Here is a 19581-nt window from a genome sequence, read left to right as displayed (position 1 = left end):
TGTCCGGCTCCGGTGAGAGAGGAGCGATGACAGCGGCGCGCCTTCGGCTCGCTTGAATGCTTGTAGTCGTCGTTAGATGGTCTACGGATCTGGATATAATTTTTATTATTTCTAGTGTTCGTTGTACTATCATGATTGAAAATGAATAGAACGGAAGTTTATTTCGCAAAAAAGAAGAACTACCACAGGTCGCATGGTTTTAACCATCCTGACCATAATTTTTGAAACCAGTAAATAAATGTGTAGAAAAATTGAAACCACTATAATTTTGAAACCATTAAAAAAACACGTAGGGAACTGGAACGCGACGTCTACTACAAGGCACCTTGGCTCAGTGACTGGGCGCTTCAAAATCTTTTAACAGATTCAGTATATTTTGCTCGGTACACACATATGCCGTCAGGGATCGTGGATCGCGATTAAAGGATGGTACCGTCCACCGTCCAGTAACCAAGACCCCCGAATAACCCATGGCATGTATGATTAACAATCGAATAAATAAAACATTAACAATGGGAATAATTCATCTCCATCAACACACAATCAGATTTATCAACCAACTCGATCAGGTTCATCCCCTTAATAGCTAAACTGTAGGATGGCAATCAGGTAAACTATGTACAAACTACATATGCTTCCTAGTAGTTTGATATCACACCCTAAGATTAATCCCTCCTCACAGGCCATCATTATGCCTTGCACGCATCAACAAACACACGACGATCCTCCTCGAATCACCACCGCCTAATGAACCCAATCCTTAATTGAAAGTTAATGAAGCAACTAATCAATCGAAGAGCTAGCATCAACCAAATAACCATCTATATAGCTACCAGCAAACTGAGACTCTCCAATCCAGCGAATAGATGGATGGATTCAATCAGATCTTCCACATGTCGGAGTAGTCCATGAGAGCCTCGCCCCGGAACAGCTCCTCCAGATCGAGGTACGACCGCGACGACGGCATCAGGAACGAGGTGTCCGCGCCGGCGAGCGCCCCCATGTCCAAGCCCAGCGCCGACGAAGACGCTACCTCCGCCTTCGGCTTGCAGTACATGCGGATCGCGGCCTGCTGGTCCACCACAGCCTGGTAGGTTGAGTACCCGGCACCGCCAAGATTGCCGTTGGCCGTCGCCGGCATGAAGTAGTCTGGGCTCTGCATCTGCTGCTGCTGCTGCGGCGGCGGCTCCATCTTGATAGTCAAATGCTCCGCGTCCGGCTCGAGCGGCAGGGCGGCGCTGGAGGTGGAGCTCGAAGCGCCGGCGAAGTCGTCAGCGCCAGACGGAGAGTCCATGAGCATCGGCAGGTCCGCGTCGTCGAACAGGTTGAGGTTGGTGTCGATGAGCAAGTCATCGAGGAAGGCGAGCGGGTCCTCCATGGCCCCGTCAGCCGCCGGCGCCATCTGGGGCGGCGCATTCTTCGCCGCCAAGTCTTTGTTGAACACCCGGCAAACAGCCCAATCGTCCTACACGCACGCAACAGGCAGGTTGAGAAAACAACACCAGAAGAATAAGAAACAAATCGCGAGCGCGACATGTGAGCGCGCGGTCCATTCCAGCAGCATCTCCGGATGCTCCGGCGGATCGACCGATCGACACGGAGACGGGGACAATCGAATCTTGCCAGCCGTACCTTGGCGGTGTGGGGAAGACGATGGGGCAGCTGGCCCTCGAGGCGGTACTCGTGCATCACCCACGGCGTCTTCCCGCCGCTGGGGGCGCGGCCGGTGTAGAAGACGAGCGTCTTCTTCATGCCGACGAGGACGGCGTCCCGGCCCTTGCCGCGGAAGATCTCCTTGTCCTTCCCCGTCGCCTTCCAGTACCCCTTCTTCGTAGCCCGGTTGGTGCGCGTTCCCGTCGGGTACTTCCGACCCTTGTGCACGAAGAAGAACCACTCCTTCTCCCCCATCTTCGCCTTCCCTGCAAAACCATAGAACCGGCCGGCCATGAGCGCGCTGCTTGCCTGGTGCCTGCAAATCCAATCAGATCAGACGAGGAGTAGTACTACTCACCCGGGAGCTCCCACGGCTCGTTCTTGTTGAGGTCGACGTCGGTGATCACCTGGCAGGAGAAGGATTCGCGGAGGACCTTGCGGGTGAGGTAGTGGGTGACCACCTCCTCGTCGGTGGGGTGGAACCGGAACCCCGGTGGAAGCGCCAGATCCATCACCGCCGTCACGTCCGACATCGCGGCGGCACCCTTTCGGATCTACTGCCTTGCTACGCTGAGGAAGAACTTGATGGGAGCGGGTGCTGAGGAGGAGTAGATATGTGGAGAGGTGATTGTCTGAACGGTTTGCGGTTTGGATGAGCGGCGGGGTGGGGGTGCTTATATAGCGTCAGGAATTGGATGGCTATAGTTGCTTCGTAGTAATTCCAAGGCAGTAAATTAGTGCTCCTATGACCAAGCGGCTAAGCATGTCCGAATGAATCGCTCAAGATAACATCCTGGATAACGACTGCAATCATCTAGAGTTAATAGGTTGCTACATATCCCGCAAAATTTTAAAATAGGTTGCTAAAATGATTTTAAATCACGGATGCAACCAACACAATTTGCGGCCCTATCTCCGTTCGGAAACTGCCCCGCAATTTGAATGCCGTTCTGAATCGCGGCAGATAACACTGAAATCATCAGAGATGGAGCATTTCCTGCCCCTAAATTCTTTCTTCCGCATTTTAATCCTTGGTTGCTAATGATACTACTTCTGGATAAGCACTGTGTAATCACCAAGTGTTAACCTGCTAATGATAAGTGTTAATTCTATTTGACACACACACAATTATATAGCTGTTAATGATTATGTACACACCGTTTGGTCGTTAGTAGTGCACACGTCAGTGTCCCTGCTGTTTTTGTGTGTGACCGAGAAAAAGAGCGGCCGATAATTCATCCCAGAATTCCACTTGTACAGTCGTCATGAAAGATACCGGTAACAACAAGCCTTAACGTCTAGCTGTTTCTAGCGAGGTCGTCCATATGCTACCACAGAAAATTCAAAAAAAAAAAAAACGGATGACGACTTCGGAAGTGAAAGCATACCGGTATGCGTTGTCGAATCGAGGGTTAAATCTGTAGTTTCAAGATCCTTTTCTCACTAACTGGACATGTACTGGTCCGAACAACACACAAAATGGCACGTGAAATGCACTATTTATATGCAGTGACTAATCAGGCCTAGCAGTTGAATCCACGGTAGAAGATTCGTATAGTGAAATACAAATTGATTTGATTTTGTCCAGAGGAAGAAATCCAAATGTTTCACAGTACAGAACAGTATGTACCACCATATATTCTACCTGCATTGTGCTCAGAGAATATGCGTTGAGAAACCGCGACCATTCTCTCTTACGCGAAGAGTACACATTCCGTTTTAGGGTTCTACCGAGTTTATCTTACAGAAAAGTCTGCGGTTGATTTAAGTTTACAGTAAAATACAAATTGATTTGATTTTGTCCAGGGGAAGAAATCCAAATGTTTCACAGTACAGAACAGTATGTACCACAATATATTCTACTTGCATTGCGCTCAGAGAAAATGCGTTGAGAAACCGCGACCATTTTCTCTTACACGAAGAGTACGCATACCGTTTTAGGGTTCTACCGAGTTTACCTTACAGAAAAGTCTGCGGTTGATATAAGTTTATCAATAATAAGTCTCCTTTCTTCTAGTTCTTTTTTTTAATGTTCTTTTCTTCTAATTGAAACATACTCCCTCTATCCTACAACTAGCTTGAAAAACGATCTTATATTGTGGGACGGAGGGAGTAGTAGTTTTGTCTGTTACTCTGGGAAAAAATGCAACCAAATACTTAGCCACTAAGCACTAGTATGTTATCAACGAGCTTAATCTTGACGCCTATAGTGCTTGGATCGGCGAGGATATACACTTATTTATGTACGCAAAGACTAAATCTTGAGTGCATTAAATGCACCCGGAATTAAAATTCCTATCTCGTATAATCAATTTGATTGGGGTGTAGTGGGCGGTACGGAAAAATCCGGCCATGACGCTGCGGAGCGCGCAGAATGCTTATGTCAGGCGTTGGCGAACGCGTATGCTGCCGTGGTTGGTCCAATCACAAAAAAATATGTGTAATTAATCGAGCAAATCATGCCATATCTGTAAACTAGATGCAGTTTCCTGGACATTTCTTCGCCTGTCCATGCCCTAGCTGCCTTTTCCGAGGCTGGAATATTATGCCATATCTGCAATCCATCCTAGATTGTTAGTACGAAAAGGTCATCTAAATTTTGTTTGCGAAGTAATTAGCTTGCATGGAAAACTTCAGTAGTTCATTGGCACACAAAATCCAGCAGTTTCCTTGCACACAGCAATTCAGAGACCAGTGGGTACAGAACAATACCGAAGAAGATAATGCTATGCATGTACGCGATAATCAACTAATGACAATTAATTACCAAGCTATTTAGTGGCTAACACTTCCCATAATTGCTCATGGCTTTGTTGCTAGAAGCTGCACGACGGGGAATCTCAATCCACAAATATACGGCGTGGTGTTTGGTGGACCTGATCATCTCAGAGTCCCTGTCGCCGGCCACATTGTCAGTTTCCGGAAGCAGACAAGCCTTCCTTATCATTCCTCGACAGCAACACTGTACCTGCTGCCATCTCTGAAGTTCACGGATATGGATTGAAATGAAAGTTTCGTTGGCATTAAATTCTCACAACGTGACATATAAAACCCCCAACCTATGTTTCGTTGCCAATTTTAAACGTGGTTTTTGTATTGCTGTGGTCTGCCACGATCGCAGGCCGATTTGCTTGGTCCCAAAGGGCAGAAACGAAATGGAAATGCATGGCAGATGCAAAACCCTTCTCACCTAAGCATCTGCTGATCTAGTCCACGTATCCTTTTTGCTTGATTCTTCTCTCCTTTTTCGTGGCCAAAAGTAAGAAAGATAATTTGCTCTTTTTGTCCGGGCACGGGCGTAGTGCTATTTGTGCGTGAAGGGTGCAATCCACTGCAAAGAAACTGTTATGTTCGCTAGTGCAAGCATAGTAGTATCAGTATGCGCTACTGCTGGTATCCCGTAGGATATATTTTTGCTAGTGGCCTACGAAAAGCATTTTCAGTTGAGTAACTCCTGGAAAGATTTCGGTGACTTGATCCACCCCGTATGAAAGTAGCAACGGTCGTGGCCTTCCATTGCGTGGCCGGTTACGTGGGTCATGTCCCCGTCTTCATTTTGGACGGCGAGCGACGAGGCACCGCCGTCACCCGGCCCGGGTCCAGCTCAACGCTGTGCGCCGCAGCGACGTTTGTGACGGGATTCACGCCGCTTCCAGCTCACTCCAGCGTGCTGCTATTTCGGTGCCACCATCTCAGGATGCTCCGGCTGTGATCGGATAAGAGAACGTCTATAACCTTCCCTCAAAAAAAAAAAAGAGAACGTCTATAACCTAATTGAGGCAAAAAAAACTAATTAAGGCAAAAGGAAGGATGTTAAACAAAAGGATATGGAAATTCGATAAGTAGAAAGATTTCCGTCTACCAATCACGTTGGAGAAGTTATTTTGATCCCAAGATCTTTATAGAGGGCTTGAATTTCAGGGCATCAACGAACCGTTTCATCCAGAAGCTGGAAAATGCAGTCAACCGAAAGCCAGGAGACAAGGCACCCGGTCCGGACGGCTTTACCGGCGCCTTTTTCCCAAAAAGAAATATCCGGGTAAACAGGACGTCATGAAAGCCATTTACCTGTTCTTACGTTACGGAAAATGCCGTCAACCGAAAGCCGGGAGACAAGGCACCCGGTCCGGGCGGCTTTACCGGCGCCTTTTCCAAAAGAAAAAATATCCGGGTAAACTGGACGTTATGGAAGCCATTTACTTATTCTAGAACCCCCCCATGTTTATCCAATTTTTTGAGTCTTAACTCCGCAAATCTTGTACCATCGCCTAAGAAAGCGGAGGTGGAAGTTAACACTGAGTATAGGTCTACTAGTCTAATTCACACCAAACAGGCTCTTGCTACATATGAACAAGCTCATTTCTAATGCTTAAAGTGCGTTCATCAAGAAAGAGAAACATTCACAAACCTTCATTAGAAACCTTGCACGAAGGCTCCAAAGAAATGAAAGCGCCCTCACGCCTCCAAGAGACCTTCTTCTCCGTCGAGGGACTCCGCCCCACGGGCAAAGGTGGCGGCTTTGGTGAGACAAGGCAGAGACATCCCCAAAGGACGTCTGGCGTGTAAACATGATCTTCAAAGGGCTTGAATCCAAGCACGCCCAGAAACAAGCTTCCCCATACAAAACTTCTCCTGCTTGTTCTGGATTTTTTAGCTCGAAAAATTTGATTTTTCTGAAAAATATAAAACATGCAGAAAACAACAACTAGCACTACACACTTAATTAATAGGTAATTTCAGAAAAATAATAAAATTGGTGTCAGAACTATGCCAAAATGATATAAACATGCCATGAAAAAATAAAAAATTGTAGATATGTTTGGGACCTATTAGGTACCTCGGCGTCAACAGAACACGTAAAACCCTAATTTAACCATATAGGATGTTTTTGCGGCAATGGAACCCGGCAAACCCTACTTTAAGCATCTTGGGTGCCTCGGCATCGATGGAGCACCTAAAACCCTAATTTAACCATCTATGGTGTCTCAGCGTTGATGGAAGACCTAAAATTAATGCATCCAACAACATCATATTTAAATTACAAGAAGGTTCACACACTCAAACTAACTTAGTTCTCATAAGCATATCAAGGAGGTTCACATACTCAAACTAAACATAGTTCAGAGGATTCATCACACACCGTAGTTCACATACTCAACCTAACAAGCCATAGTTCAAAGTTTTAGACTAAAGATTTGTTCAAAAGATACATAATGACTAAGATAATCAGATTATCTCTTATTCTTCATCACAAATGGCTTTGGTGCCCTTGAGCTTGATCTTGTTCTTTTGACAGGCTTTCACGAGGTCGACAATGCAAAACTCCAAGTTTCTCCTCTAAGTGTTTAGTTTTTCCTTCTCTTTCAGTTGTGTGAAAAATTCCTAACGACACTGGCTTGAGCAACCTGGGTGTGCTTCAACATGCTAACTCGTTCCTCGAGTTTAGTGTTCTCAACCTCCATTGCACCAAGCTCTTGCTTCAAATTTCCCATGTTGTTGTCCAAAACAAAGATCTTCTCTCTTCATTGTCCCTTCAACTCTATTGATAGTTGTATTCTTGAGCACTCTTCTCCTGGGACATCGACAACCAACTTGGCATGGTTGTCCTCTATTTTCATGTTCTCTTTCATAACATTGTGACACTAGATGAATGTTCCAGGTGTGCAAGCCTATTAGTATGCTTGTTCTCGTCAAATAAACCTCTTAACATGTGGAGAGCATTCTGCAGTGAGTCTGGCCACTCCTGATCTACCCACTGAAATATTCCATAGTTTCTCCCCTCCTGCAATAGTTAACAAATTTATCCGATGGTTAAAATTGTTAAATTTCTTCCTTGTCTACATTAATCAGTGCCTACTATACATGTTCAGTACCCTTTGCCAAATTAATGAATAGCACAGTTTACAAATTGGATGAACAACGCAAAAATAGAATGATTCACCTCTAATTCCTAAAATTAAAAGGCCAGAAACTAAATGACATACATAATCAGAGTTGAGACCATTACAATTTTATTATCATGATCTACTATCACAACATGACCACATCACCATTAGATTCATGCTAAACAAAAGAATTGCAATGGACAACACATGAACAGTGAACCCTAGAACAATTTGGAAACTTATTATAAAAGACAGGTCAGTGGCCATTGATACATCTCCAACATATCTATATTTTTTATATACTATCATATTATCACTTTTATATGTTTTATATTATTTTTCTGGACTAACTTATTAATTTAGTGCCCAATGCAAGTTCCCGTCTTTTGCTTGTTTCTGGTTTCGCTAAAAATCCATATATATGAAGGTCCACATACGATGCCAAATTTTCACATTTTTTCTAGCCAATGAAGGACCCTAGAAGCTTCAGGAGAGGTCGAGGGGACCTACGAGGCAGCCACATGGCCTGGTGGCGCAGCTAGGGGGTGGTCATGCCACCTGCCCATGTGGCCCCCCTAAGCCTCCGTTTGACCTAATTTGTAGCCTATAAAATCACATAAATCCTGAAACCCTCAGAAGCAAACCCGAAAAAATATCTCCACCGCAAGCCTCTGTTCTGAAGCGATCCCATCTGGAGCCCTGTTCTGGTGCTCTGCCGGAGTGGGAAGCCATCATGGCAAGCCTCTTCATCAACCTTGCTGCCTCCATGATGATGTGTGAGTAGTTATTTTGGAACCTACGGTTCCATAGTAGTAACTAGATAGCTTATTCTCCATGTCTCTCTTTTGGATCTTCAATACATTGATCTCCTATGAGTTCAACCCACTTTAATTGTTGTGGTGTGTTTGTTGGGATTCGATGATTTGTCGATTTGTGATCATATTGTTCATTGAATATAATTGAACCTTTTGTAGTTTGTTTGTTGTATGATTGAGTAGCTATGTATGCTTTTTGAGTTATTTGTCTTCTCTGGCTAGGATAGATCAATTGTTCTTTAGAGGGAGTGGTGCATAGTAGTGGGTTCAACCTCACGGTGCTCTTGCCCAGTGATAAAAGGGGCAAATGCACGTGATGTGTTGTTGCTAATAAGGATAAAACGACAGAGATTGATCTTATTTCTAGGTTTCTTTCTGTCTACATCATGTCATCTTGCTTATTGCTTTAGTTTGTTCTTCATTAAAATTGATACTTTGAGATGCATGCTGGATAGTGGTCCTCGGGTGGAGTAATAGCAGTATATGCACTTGAATTGTTGTCTACTTGTCACGGACGTGATGCCTATACAAGATTATGCTACGAATGATCATAGTTATGAATGTTACGTATGTGTCAATTCCCAACAGTAATTTTTTACCATGCCACTACTTGCTTTCGACAGAGAAGTCCCTAGTGAACTTGTGGTGCCTTGGACCATTCTCCATTAATACTTGATGGCCCACAAGTATAGGGGACCAACCACAGTCCTTTTGATAAGTAAGAGTGTTCAACCCAACGAGGGGCAAAATGAATCAATAAGCGGTTTTCAACAAGATATTCTCTGCAAGTGTTGTCAAAGTAGTTGTGACAGATATTTTGATAGCAATATAATTTGTAGAAGGTAATAAGTACCAAATGTAACAAGGTGCAGAAAGGTTGCCCAATCATTTTTATTGCAAAGTACAAGCCAGAAGTATTTCTTATAGTGACCAAAAGGTTCTCGAGGACACGTGTGGATTTTGGCTAGTTAATTTCATCAAGATTCATTGACTCGTGTTCATTGCTTTGAAAATTTATTATGTGGATAGACCAGTGCTAAGATATTGTTCTTACTTGGACAAACAACCTACTTATGATTATGCCCTCTCGCAAGCATCCACAACTATAGTAGAGGAATTAAGATAAATCTAACTATAGCATGAAATATATGGATCCAAATTAGTCCCTTACGAAATAGCGCATAAAATAGGGTTTAAGCTTTTGTCACGCTCACAACCCATCATCTACTTACTAATTCCACAATGCCTTCCCCTAGGCCCAAGTATGGTAATGTGTCATGTGTAGTGGCCATTCACACGACACCACCAGAGGAAAAATAACATAACCCATCATCAAAACATGGAACATAACCCAACTTCGCATGATTACTTATAATAAGACTTATCCCATATCCTCAAGAACACACGGAACTACCCACACAAATCATATTCATGTTCATGATCATAGGACAATAATATATGATTAATAATCTGAATATATAATCTTCCACCAAGTAAACAACTCACATCAACTACAAGATGTAATCAACACTACCAGCAACCCAAAGGTACCAATCTGAGATATTGAGACAAAGATTGAATACAAGAGATGTACTACGGTTTGCAGATAAGATGGTGATGGTGCCAATGTTGATGGAGATGAGTCCTCCCACAATGAGATTATCGTTGGTGATGATGACGACTTTGATTACCCCCTCCCGGAGGAAAGTATTGAAGGAAATATGTCCAAGAGGCAATAATAAAGTTGTTATTTATATTTCCTTATATCATGATAAATGTTTATTATTCATGCTAGAATTGTATTAACCGGAAATTTAGTACATGTGTGAATACATAGACAAACAGTGTACTAGTATGCCTCTACTTGACTAGCTCGTTAATCAAAGATGGTTAAGTTTCTTAACCATAGACATGAGTTGTCATTTGATGAACGGGATCACATCATTAGAGAATGATGTGATTGACTTGACCCATCCGTTAGCTTAGTGATACGTCTCCAATGTATCTATAATTTTTGATTGCTCCATGCTATATTATCTACTGTTTTGGACATTATTGGGCTTTATTATCCACTTTTATATCAATTTTGGGACTAACCTATTGACCCAAAGCCCAGTGCCAGTTCTTGTTTTTCCCATGTTTCAGTGTTTCGCAGAAAAGGAAAATCAAACGGAGTCCAATTGACCTGAAACTTCACAGAACTTATGTTTGGAAGGAAAGCAACACAGAGGACTTGGAGTCCACGTAAGGGAAGCAACAAGGAAGCCACGAGGCAGGGGGGCGCGCCCACCCCCTGGGCGCGCCCTCCACCCTCGTGGCTCCCCTGACGTACTTCTTCCTCCTATATATATCCATATACCGTAAAACGATTGGGGAGCACAATAGATCGGGAGTTCCGCCGCCAGAAACCTCCGTAGCCACCGAAAGCCAATCTAGACCCGTTCCGGCACCCTGCCGGAGGGGGAATCCCTCTCCGGTGGCCATATTCATCATCCCGGTGCTCTCCATGATGAGGAGGGAGTAGTTCTCCCACGGGGCTGAGGGTATGTACCAGTAGCTATGTGTTTGATCTCTCTCTCTCTCTCTCTCTCTCTCTCTCTCTCGTGTTCTTGAGGTGATATGATCTTGATGTATCATGAGCTTTGCTATTATATTTGGATCCTATGATGTTTTCTCCCCCCCCCTCTACTCTCTTGTAATGGATTGAGTTTTCTGTTTGAAGTTATCTTATCGGATTGAGTCTTTAAAGATTTGAGAACACTTGATGTATGTCTTTCCGTGCGTATCTTGGTGACAATGGGATACCACGTGATTCACTTGATGTATGTTTTGGTGATCAACTTGCGGGTTCCGCCCATGAACCTATGCATAGGGGTTCGCACACGTTTTCATCGTGATTCTCCGGTAGGAACTTTGGGGCATGCTTTGAGGTTCTATGTGTTGGTTGAATAGATGAATCTGAGATTGTGTGATGCATATCGTATAATCATACCCACGGATACTTGAGGTGACATTGGAGTATCTAGGTGACATTAGGTTTTGGATGATTTGTGTCTTAAGGTGTTATTCTAGTACGAACTCTAGGGCTGTTTGTGACACTTATAGGAATAGCGCAACGGATTGATTGGAAAGAATAACTTTGAGGTGGTTTCATACCCTACCATAATCTCTTCGTTTGTTCTCCACTATTAGTGACTTTGGAGTGACTCTTTGTTGCATGTTGAGGGATAGTTATGTGATGCAAGTATGTTATTATTGTTGAGAGAACTCACACTAGTGAAAGTATGAACCCTAGGCCTTGTTTCAACGCATTGCAATACCGTTTATGCTCACTTTTATCATTAGTTACCTTGCTGTTTTTATATTTTCAGATTACAAAAACCTATATCTACTATCCATATACCACTTGTATCACCATCTCTTCGCCGAACTAGTGCACCTATACAATTTACCATTTTATTGGGTATGTTGGGGACACAAGAGACTCTTTGTTATTTGGTTGCAAGGTTGCTTGAGAGAGACCATCTTCATCCTACGCCTCCTACGGATTGATAAACCTTAGGTCATCCACTTGAGGGAAATTTTCTACTGTCCTACAAACCTCTGCACTTGGAGGCCCAAGAACGTCTACAAGAAGAAGGTTGTGTAGTAGACATCAAGCTCTTTTCTGGCGCCGTTGCCGTGGAGATGAGTGCTTGAAGGTATATCTTTAGATCTTGCAATTGAGTCTTTTAGTTTCTTGTTTTATCACTAGTTTAGTTTATAAAAGAAAATTACAAAAAATGGAATTAAGTTTGCCTCATACGCTCCATCTTTTTAATATCTTTCGTGAGAATGATGGAAAGGAAAATTGTGCCAAAGTGTTAGAAGAAGAATGCATTAAAATGTTTGGCACTAAATATTTGAATGATGAGCATGATTGCAATGTTGTTAGTATGAATTCCTTGAATATCCATGATGCTAATGATATGCCAAGCCACAAGCTTGGGGAAGCTATGTTTGATGAAGATGATATTTTTTGTCCCCCAAGTTTTGATGAGAAAATTTATTATGATGAAAGCATGCCTCCCATTTATGATGATTATGTTGATGAAAGTGGTTTCGGAGAGGTCATGACTTTATTTAGTGATGATTCCACTTTCAGAAGAGGTTCCAATTGATTATGAGAACAAAGTTGCTAGCTATGATGATTATTGTGATGACTTGTATGCTATAAAGAATAATGATATCCATGAAACTTGTCATCATGATTTCAATTTTCAATTGGATTATGCCTCACACGATAGTTATTTTGTTGAGTTTGCTCCCACTACTATTCATGAGAAGAAATTGGCTTATGTGGAGAGTAATAAAAATTCTATGCTTGTGCATCATGAATATAGTGCTTTATATGATAGTTATATTGTTTAATTCATTCATGATGCTACTGAAAATTATTATGAGGGAGGAATATATGCTCGTAGGAATTGCAATAATATCAAGTTTCCTCTCTATGTGCTTTAAATTTTGAAGTTATGCTTGTTTTGCTTTCCTATGCAAGTTGATTCTTGTTCCCACAAGTTGTTTGCTCACAAAATCCCTATGCATAGGAAGTCGGTTAGACTTAAATGTGCTAGTCATATTCTTCGTGATGCTCTCTTTATGTTTCAATTCTTATCCTTTATGTGAGCATTGTTGAAATCATCATGCCTAGCTAGGGGCGTTAAACGATAGCGCTTGTTGGGAGGCAACCCAATTTTATTTTTGTTCCTTGCTTTTTGCTCCTGTTTAGTAATAAATAATTTATCTAGCCTCTGTTTATATGTGGTTTTATGTTTTAATTAGTGTTCGTGCCAAGTAGAACCTTTGGGAAGACTTGGGTGAAGTCTTTATGATCATGCTGTAAAAAACAGAAAATTTAGCGCTCACGAGAATTGCTGCCATTTTTATTTGGAGAGTGATATTTAGTTAATTATTTTTGCAAATGATTAATACATAAATTCCTAAGGTCCAGCAATTAATTTTAGAATTTTTGGGGTTCCATAAGTATACATTTGATCCAGATTACTACAGAATGTTCTGTTTTTGATGTGTTGTTTGCTTATTTTGATGAATCTATGAGTAGTATCGGAGGGTATGAACCATAGATAAGTTGGAATACAGTAGATATTACACCAATAGGAATTTATAATGAGTTCATTACAGTACCTTATGATGGTGATTTGCTTTCTTATACTAACGAAGCTTACGAGTTTTCTTTTAAGTTTTGTGTTGTGAAGTTTTCAAGTTTTGGGTAAAGATTCGATGGACTATGGAATAAGGAGTGGCAAGAGCCTAAGCTTGGGGATTCCCAAGGCACTCCAAGGTAATATTCGAGTACAACCAAGATCCTAAGCTTGGGGATGCCCCGAAAGGCATCCCCTCTTTCGTCTTCGTTCATCGGTAACTTTACTTGGAGCTATATTTTTATTCGCCACATGATATGTGTTTTGCTTGGAATGTCATTTTATTTTGTTTTGTTTTGCTTGATGTTTGAATAAAATACCAAGATCTAAAATTATTAAATGTTAGAGAGTCTTCACATAGTTTCATAATTATTCAACTACTCATTGATCTTCACTTATATCTTTCGGAGTAGTTTGTCATTTGCTCTAGTGCTTCCCTTATATCTTTTTAGAGCACGGTGGTGGTTTTATTTTGAAGAAATAGATGTATTCTTGTGCTTCACTTATATTATTTGGAGAGTCTTAAATAGCATGGAAATTTGCTTAAATAATCCTAATATGCTAGGCATCCAATTATAGTAAAAACTTTCATATAAGTGTATTGAATACTAAGAGAAGTTTGATGCTTTATGATTGTTTTGAGATATGGAGGTAATAATATCAAACTCGTGCTAGTTGAGTAGTTGTGAATTCGAGAAATGCTTGTGTTGATGTTTGCAAGTCCTGTAGCATGCACGTATGGTGAACGTTGTGTAACAAATTTGAAACATGAGGTGTTATTTGATTGTCTTCCTTATGAGTGGCGGTCGGGGACGAGCGATGGTCTTTTCCTACCAATCTATCCCCCTAGGAGCGTGCGCGTAGTGCCGAGGTTTTTGATGACTTGTAGATTTTTGCAATAAGTATGTGAGTTCTTTATGACTAATGTTGAGTCCATGGATTATACGCACTCTCACCCTTCCATCATTGCTAGCCTCTTCGGTACCGTGCATTGCCCTTTCTCACATTGAGAGTTGGTGCAAACTTCGCCGGTGCATCCAAACCCCATGATATGATACGCTCTTTCACACATAAACCTCCTTATATCTTCCTCAAAACATCCACCATACCTACCTATTATGACATTTCCATAGCCATTCCGAGATATATTGCCATGCAACTTTCCACCATTCCATTTATTATGACACGCATCATCATTGTCATATTGCTTTGCATGATCATGTAGTTGACATCATATTTGTGGAAAAGCCACCGTTCATAATTTTTCATACATGTCACTCTTGATTCATCGCAATCCTGGTACACCGCCGGAGGCATTCATATAGAGTCATACTTTGTTCTAGTATCGAGTTGTAATCATTGAGTTCTAAATAAATAGAAGTGTGATGATCATTATTTTCTAGAGCATTGTCCCAAGTGAGGAATAAAAAGAGAGAAAGGCCATTAAAAAGAGAAGGCCCAAAAAAAGAGAAAGGCCATAAAAAAAGAAGGCCCAAAAAATGAGAGAAAAAAGAGAGAAGGGACAATGCTACTATCCTTTGCCACACTTGTGCTTCAAAGTAGCGCCATAATCCTCATGATAGAGAGTCTCTTGTCTTGTCACTTTCATATACTAGTGGGAATTTTTCATTATAGAACTTGGCTTGTATATTCCAACAATGGGCCTCCTCAAGTGCCCTAGGTCTTCGTGAGCAAGGAAGTTGGATGCACACACACTTAGTTTCTTTTGTTGAGCTTTCATACATTTATAGCTCTAGTGCATCCACTGCATGGCAATCCCTACTCCTTGCATTAACATCAATCGGTGGGCATATCCATAGCCCATTGATTAGCCTCGTTGATGTGAGACTTTCTCCTTTTTTGTCTTCTCCACATAACCCCCATCATCATATTCTATTCCACCCATAGTGCTATGTCCATGGCTCGCGCTCATATATTGCGTGAAAGTTTATAGATTTGAGATCACTAAAGTATGAAACAATTGCTTGGCTTGTCATCGGGGTTGTGCATGAGAGCATTCTTGTGTGACAAAAATGGAGCATGACTAAACTACATGATTTTGTACGGATGAACTTTCTTTGGCCATGTTATTTTGAGAAGACATAATTGCTTAGTTAGTATGCTTGAAGTATTATTATTTTTATGTCAATATGAACTTTTAACTTGAATCTTTCGGATCTGAATATTCATGCCTCAATTAAGAAGAATTACATTGAAATTATGCCAAGTAGCATTCCACATCAAAAATTCTGTTTTTATCATTTACCTACTCGAGGACGAGCAGGAATTAAGCTTGGGGATGCTTGATATGTCTCCAACGTATCTATAATTTTTGATTGCTCCATGCTATATTATCTACTGTTTTGGACATTATTGGGCTTTATTATCCACTTTTATATTAATTTTGGGACTAACTTATTGACCCAGAGCCCAGTGCCAGTTCCTGTTTTTCCCTTGTTTCAGTGTTTCGCAGAAAAGGAAAATCAAACGGAGTCCAATTGACCTGAAACTTCACGGAACTTATTTTTGGAAGGAAAGCAACACGAAAGACTTGGAGTCCACGTAAGGGAAGCAACGAGGAAGCCATGAGGCAGGGGGCGCGCCCTCCACCCTCATGGCTCCCCTGACGTACTTTTTCCTCCTATATATATATATATATATATATATATATATATATATATATATATCCATATACCGTAAAACGATTGGGGAGCATAATAGATCGGGAGTTCCGCCGCCAGAAGCCTCCGTAGCCACCGAAAGCCAATCTAGACCCGTTCCGGCACCCTGCCGGAGGGGGAATCCCTCTCCGGTGGCCATCTTCATCATCCCGGTGCTGTCCATGACGAGGAGGGAGTAGTTCTCCCTCGGGGCTGAGGGAATGTACCAGTAGCTATGTGTTTGATCTCTCTCTCTCTCTCTCTCGTGTTCTTGAGGTGATACGATCTTGATGTATCGCGAGCTTTGCTATTATATTTGGATCCTATGATGTTTTCTCCCCCCTCTACTCTCTTGTAATGGATTGAGTTTTCCCTTTGAATTTATCTTATCGGATTGAGTCTTTAAAGATTTGAGAACACTTGATGTATGTCTTGCCGTGCGTATCTGTGGTGACAATGGGATACCACGTGATTCACTTGATGTATGTTTTGGTGATCAACTTGCGGGTTCCGCCCATGAACCTATGCTTAGGGGTTGGCACACGTTTTCGTCGTGATTCTCCGGTAGGAACTTTGGGGCACTCTTTGAGGTTCTATATGTTGGTTGAATAGATGAATCTGAGATTGTGTGATGCATATCGTATAATAATACCCACGGATACTTGAGGTGACATTGGAGTATCTAGGTGACATTATGGTTTTGGTTGATTTGTGTCTTAAGGTGTTATTCTAGTACGAACTCTAGGGCTGTTTGTGACACTTATAGGAATAGCCCAACTGATTGATTGGAAAGAATAACTTTGAGGTGGTTTCGTACCCTACCATAATCTCTTCGTTTGTTCTCTGCTATTAGTGACTTTGGAGTGACTCTTTGTTGCATGTTGAGGGATAGTTATGTGATCCAAGTATGTTATTATTGTTGAGAGAACTTGCACTAGTGAAAGTATGAACCCTAGGCCTTGTTTCAACGCATTGCAATACCGTTTACGCTCACTTTTCTCATTAGTTACCTTGCTGTTTTTATATTTTTAGATTACAAAAACCTATATCTACTATCCATATACCACTTGTATCACCATCTCTTCATCGAACTAGTGCACCTATACAATTTACCATTATATTGGGTGTGTTGGGGACACAAGAGACTCTTTGTTATTTGGTTACAGGGTTGCTTGAGAGAGACCATCTTCATCCTACGCCTCCTACTGATTGATAAACCTTAGGTCATCCACTTGAGGGAAATTTGCTATTGTCCTACAAACATCTGCACTTGGAGGCCCAACAACGTCTACAAGAAGAAGGTTGCGTAGTAGACATCACTTAGCACTATGATTGTTTAAGTTTATTGCTATTGCTTTCTCCATGACTTATACATGTTCTTGTGACTATGAGATTATGCAACTCCCGAATACTAGAGGAACACTTAGTGTGCTATAAAACGTCACAACGTAACTGGGTGACAAAAAAGATGCTCTACAGGTGTCTCCGATGGTGTTTGTTGAGTTGGCATAGATCGAGATTAGGATTTTTCACTCCGATTGTCGGAGAGGTATCTCTGGGCAATCTCGGTAATACACATCACTATAAGCCTTGCAAGCAAAGTGACTAATGAGTTAGTTGTGGGCTGTTGCATTACGGAATGAGTAAAGAGACTTGCCGGTAATGAGATTGAACTAGGTATTGAGATACCAATGATCAAATCTCGGGCAAGTAACATACCGATGACAAAGGAAACAACGTATGTTGTTATGCGGTTTGACCGATAAAGATCTTTGTAGGCGGCGGCCTTCCTCAGGGCAACGCTCCAGGCGGCGGCCTTCCTCGTCGAAGACCTTGAAGAGCAGCATGGAGGCGTCGTCGTACACAAAGTGGATCGCGAGGGCGCCCTCCGCGCGGCAGACTCGAGCAATCTTGCCCCAGCCTCGGGTCATGAAGATCCTCCCGGAGGCGACGACTTCAATTTCCGCTCCCGTCGCCCGGGCGTCACAGTCGGCGTGCTGCAGCCAAAGCTCGAGGGGTCCGCTTGGCGGCATCTCTGCTCGGGGGCATCGCCTCCCACAACACGAACTCGCGCGAAGAGTCCGCAGCGTGGACCCCTGGGGCGACGATGTGCGCCTCCGCAGTGCGGCGGCCATGGCCCAGGCGCGGGCGGCGGCGCTCATCGCTCCTCCTCCGGACACGTCAGCGTGAGCATACAAGGGCAACGAGTATCCAGGAGGCGGCCTCTCATGCCAAGGTCGCGACACCACCAGCCTCACGACCATCTCGCGGCGTTGAGACCTCCTCTTCTTTGGCAGGAGCAGCTCGGGCTCGGTGAGGGGACCCCTGCCCTTCTCTGCGGCCGAGAACCTCCGAATCGGCGCCATGATTGCACCAGCAAGGAGTGGAGCGAGGAAGGAGAAGAAGCGGGAGAGGCAGAGAAGAGACGGGTGATGGGGCTCCACCCCCACCTCCCATTTATAGCCAAGGGGAGGCCAACCGCCGGCCTCCATGATCCAAGGTAATAATGATGGATTTTCCTTGCATGTAGCAGGGACTTCTCAAGTCGAGCAGTTGCCGAGGCTGCATGGGGAAGCGGAGACGCCCACGTCCAATCAACCGCCACGCGTCGACCAAGGCCGCAGGCTATTGGGGCCCACGGCGCTCCGCACTTGCCCCTTGGCTCGCCTCGAAGTCAAGCCCGAGTGCGCCTTGGGCCCGGGGGCTACTGTTGGCGTTCTAGGAACGGGGGTCCCCAGACTTGCCTGCCTGCGGCCCACGGCATGGCTCTGCGAGCGCGCCCGTACGGCCCATCTTCACCAACAAGCATTCAAGACCCTCGCAAGGGGCCAAGCCTCGCGAGGCGTACGACACAAGACCTCCTCAGGAGCGGCCTCACCAGGCCGGCTCGCGTGGGGCAGAGAGATCAAGGCCAGGCAAACCTCGCGAGGTTCCAATGACGTGAGCCATGACGACCAAGGCCAGGTGGGTGCCAGCATGCACAGTGTCCTTGTTTCCTCTTTGGTGCTAAGGAGGCAAGCGCAGACGCAGAGTACCGAGGCGTCAAGGAAAGGTTTCCATATCGATGCAACAAGACCAAGACCAGAAGGATGGCAAGACGAGGGTCACCGTGGAGCCCAAGACAACGTCACCACCAGAGCCTTTGGCAGGCGAAGACAACTTTTGTCAGGATAAGCTATACTAGCTGTCCCCTTTCAAATTGGTCGTTGTTAGCTCCCTTCCCGCTCAATATTTTGAGGGAGGACCAGGGCCTCTATAAATAGGACTAGCCACCATAGTAGGAGGGGGATCCGACGGATCGGGAACTTGTCTTGGAGAGATCCTAACAACCACAAGTCCACCAAGCAAAGGAGCACCTCTCCCC

The 19581-nt window shown here is 43.5% G+C and overlaps 1 protein-coding gene across 1 annotated transcript; it reads right to left on the bottom strand.

Moving 5' to 3' along the window:
* Positions 1-506: 506 nt before the first annotated feature.
* LOC123184698 (NAC domain-containing protein 92) lies at positions 507-2292 on the bottom strand. Its single transcript, XM_044596776.1, has 3 exons — positions 2012-2292; positions 1633-1919; positions 507-1465 (listed from the first exon to the last, which is right to left on the bottom strand). The coding sequence occupies exons 1-3, from the start codon at positions 2184-2186 to the stop codon at positions 881-883; spliced, it is 1047 nt and encodes a 348-aa protein (XP_044452711.1). The 5' UTR covers positions 2187-2292; the 3' UTR covers positions 507-880.
* Positions 2293-19581: the final 17289 nt, after the last annotated feature.

This window comes from Triticum aestivum, chromosome 2A (assembly GCF_018294505.1).
Source record: "Triticum aestivum cultivar Chinese Spring chromosome 2A, IWGSC CS RefSeq v2.1, whole genome shotgun sequence".
Classification (NCBI taxonomy): domain Eukaryota; kingdom Viridiplantae; phylum Streptophyta; class Magnoliopsida; order Poales; family Poaceae; genus Triticum; species Triticum aestivum.
This window is presented reverse-complemented; position numbering and strand designations above follow the sequence as displayed.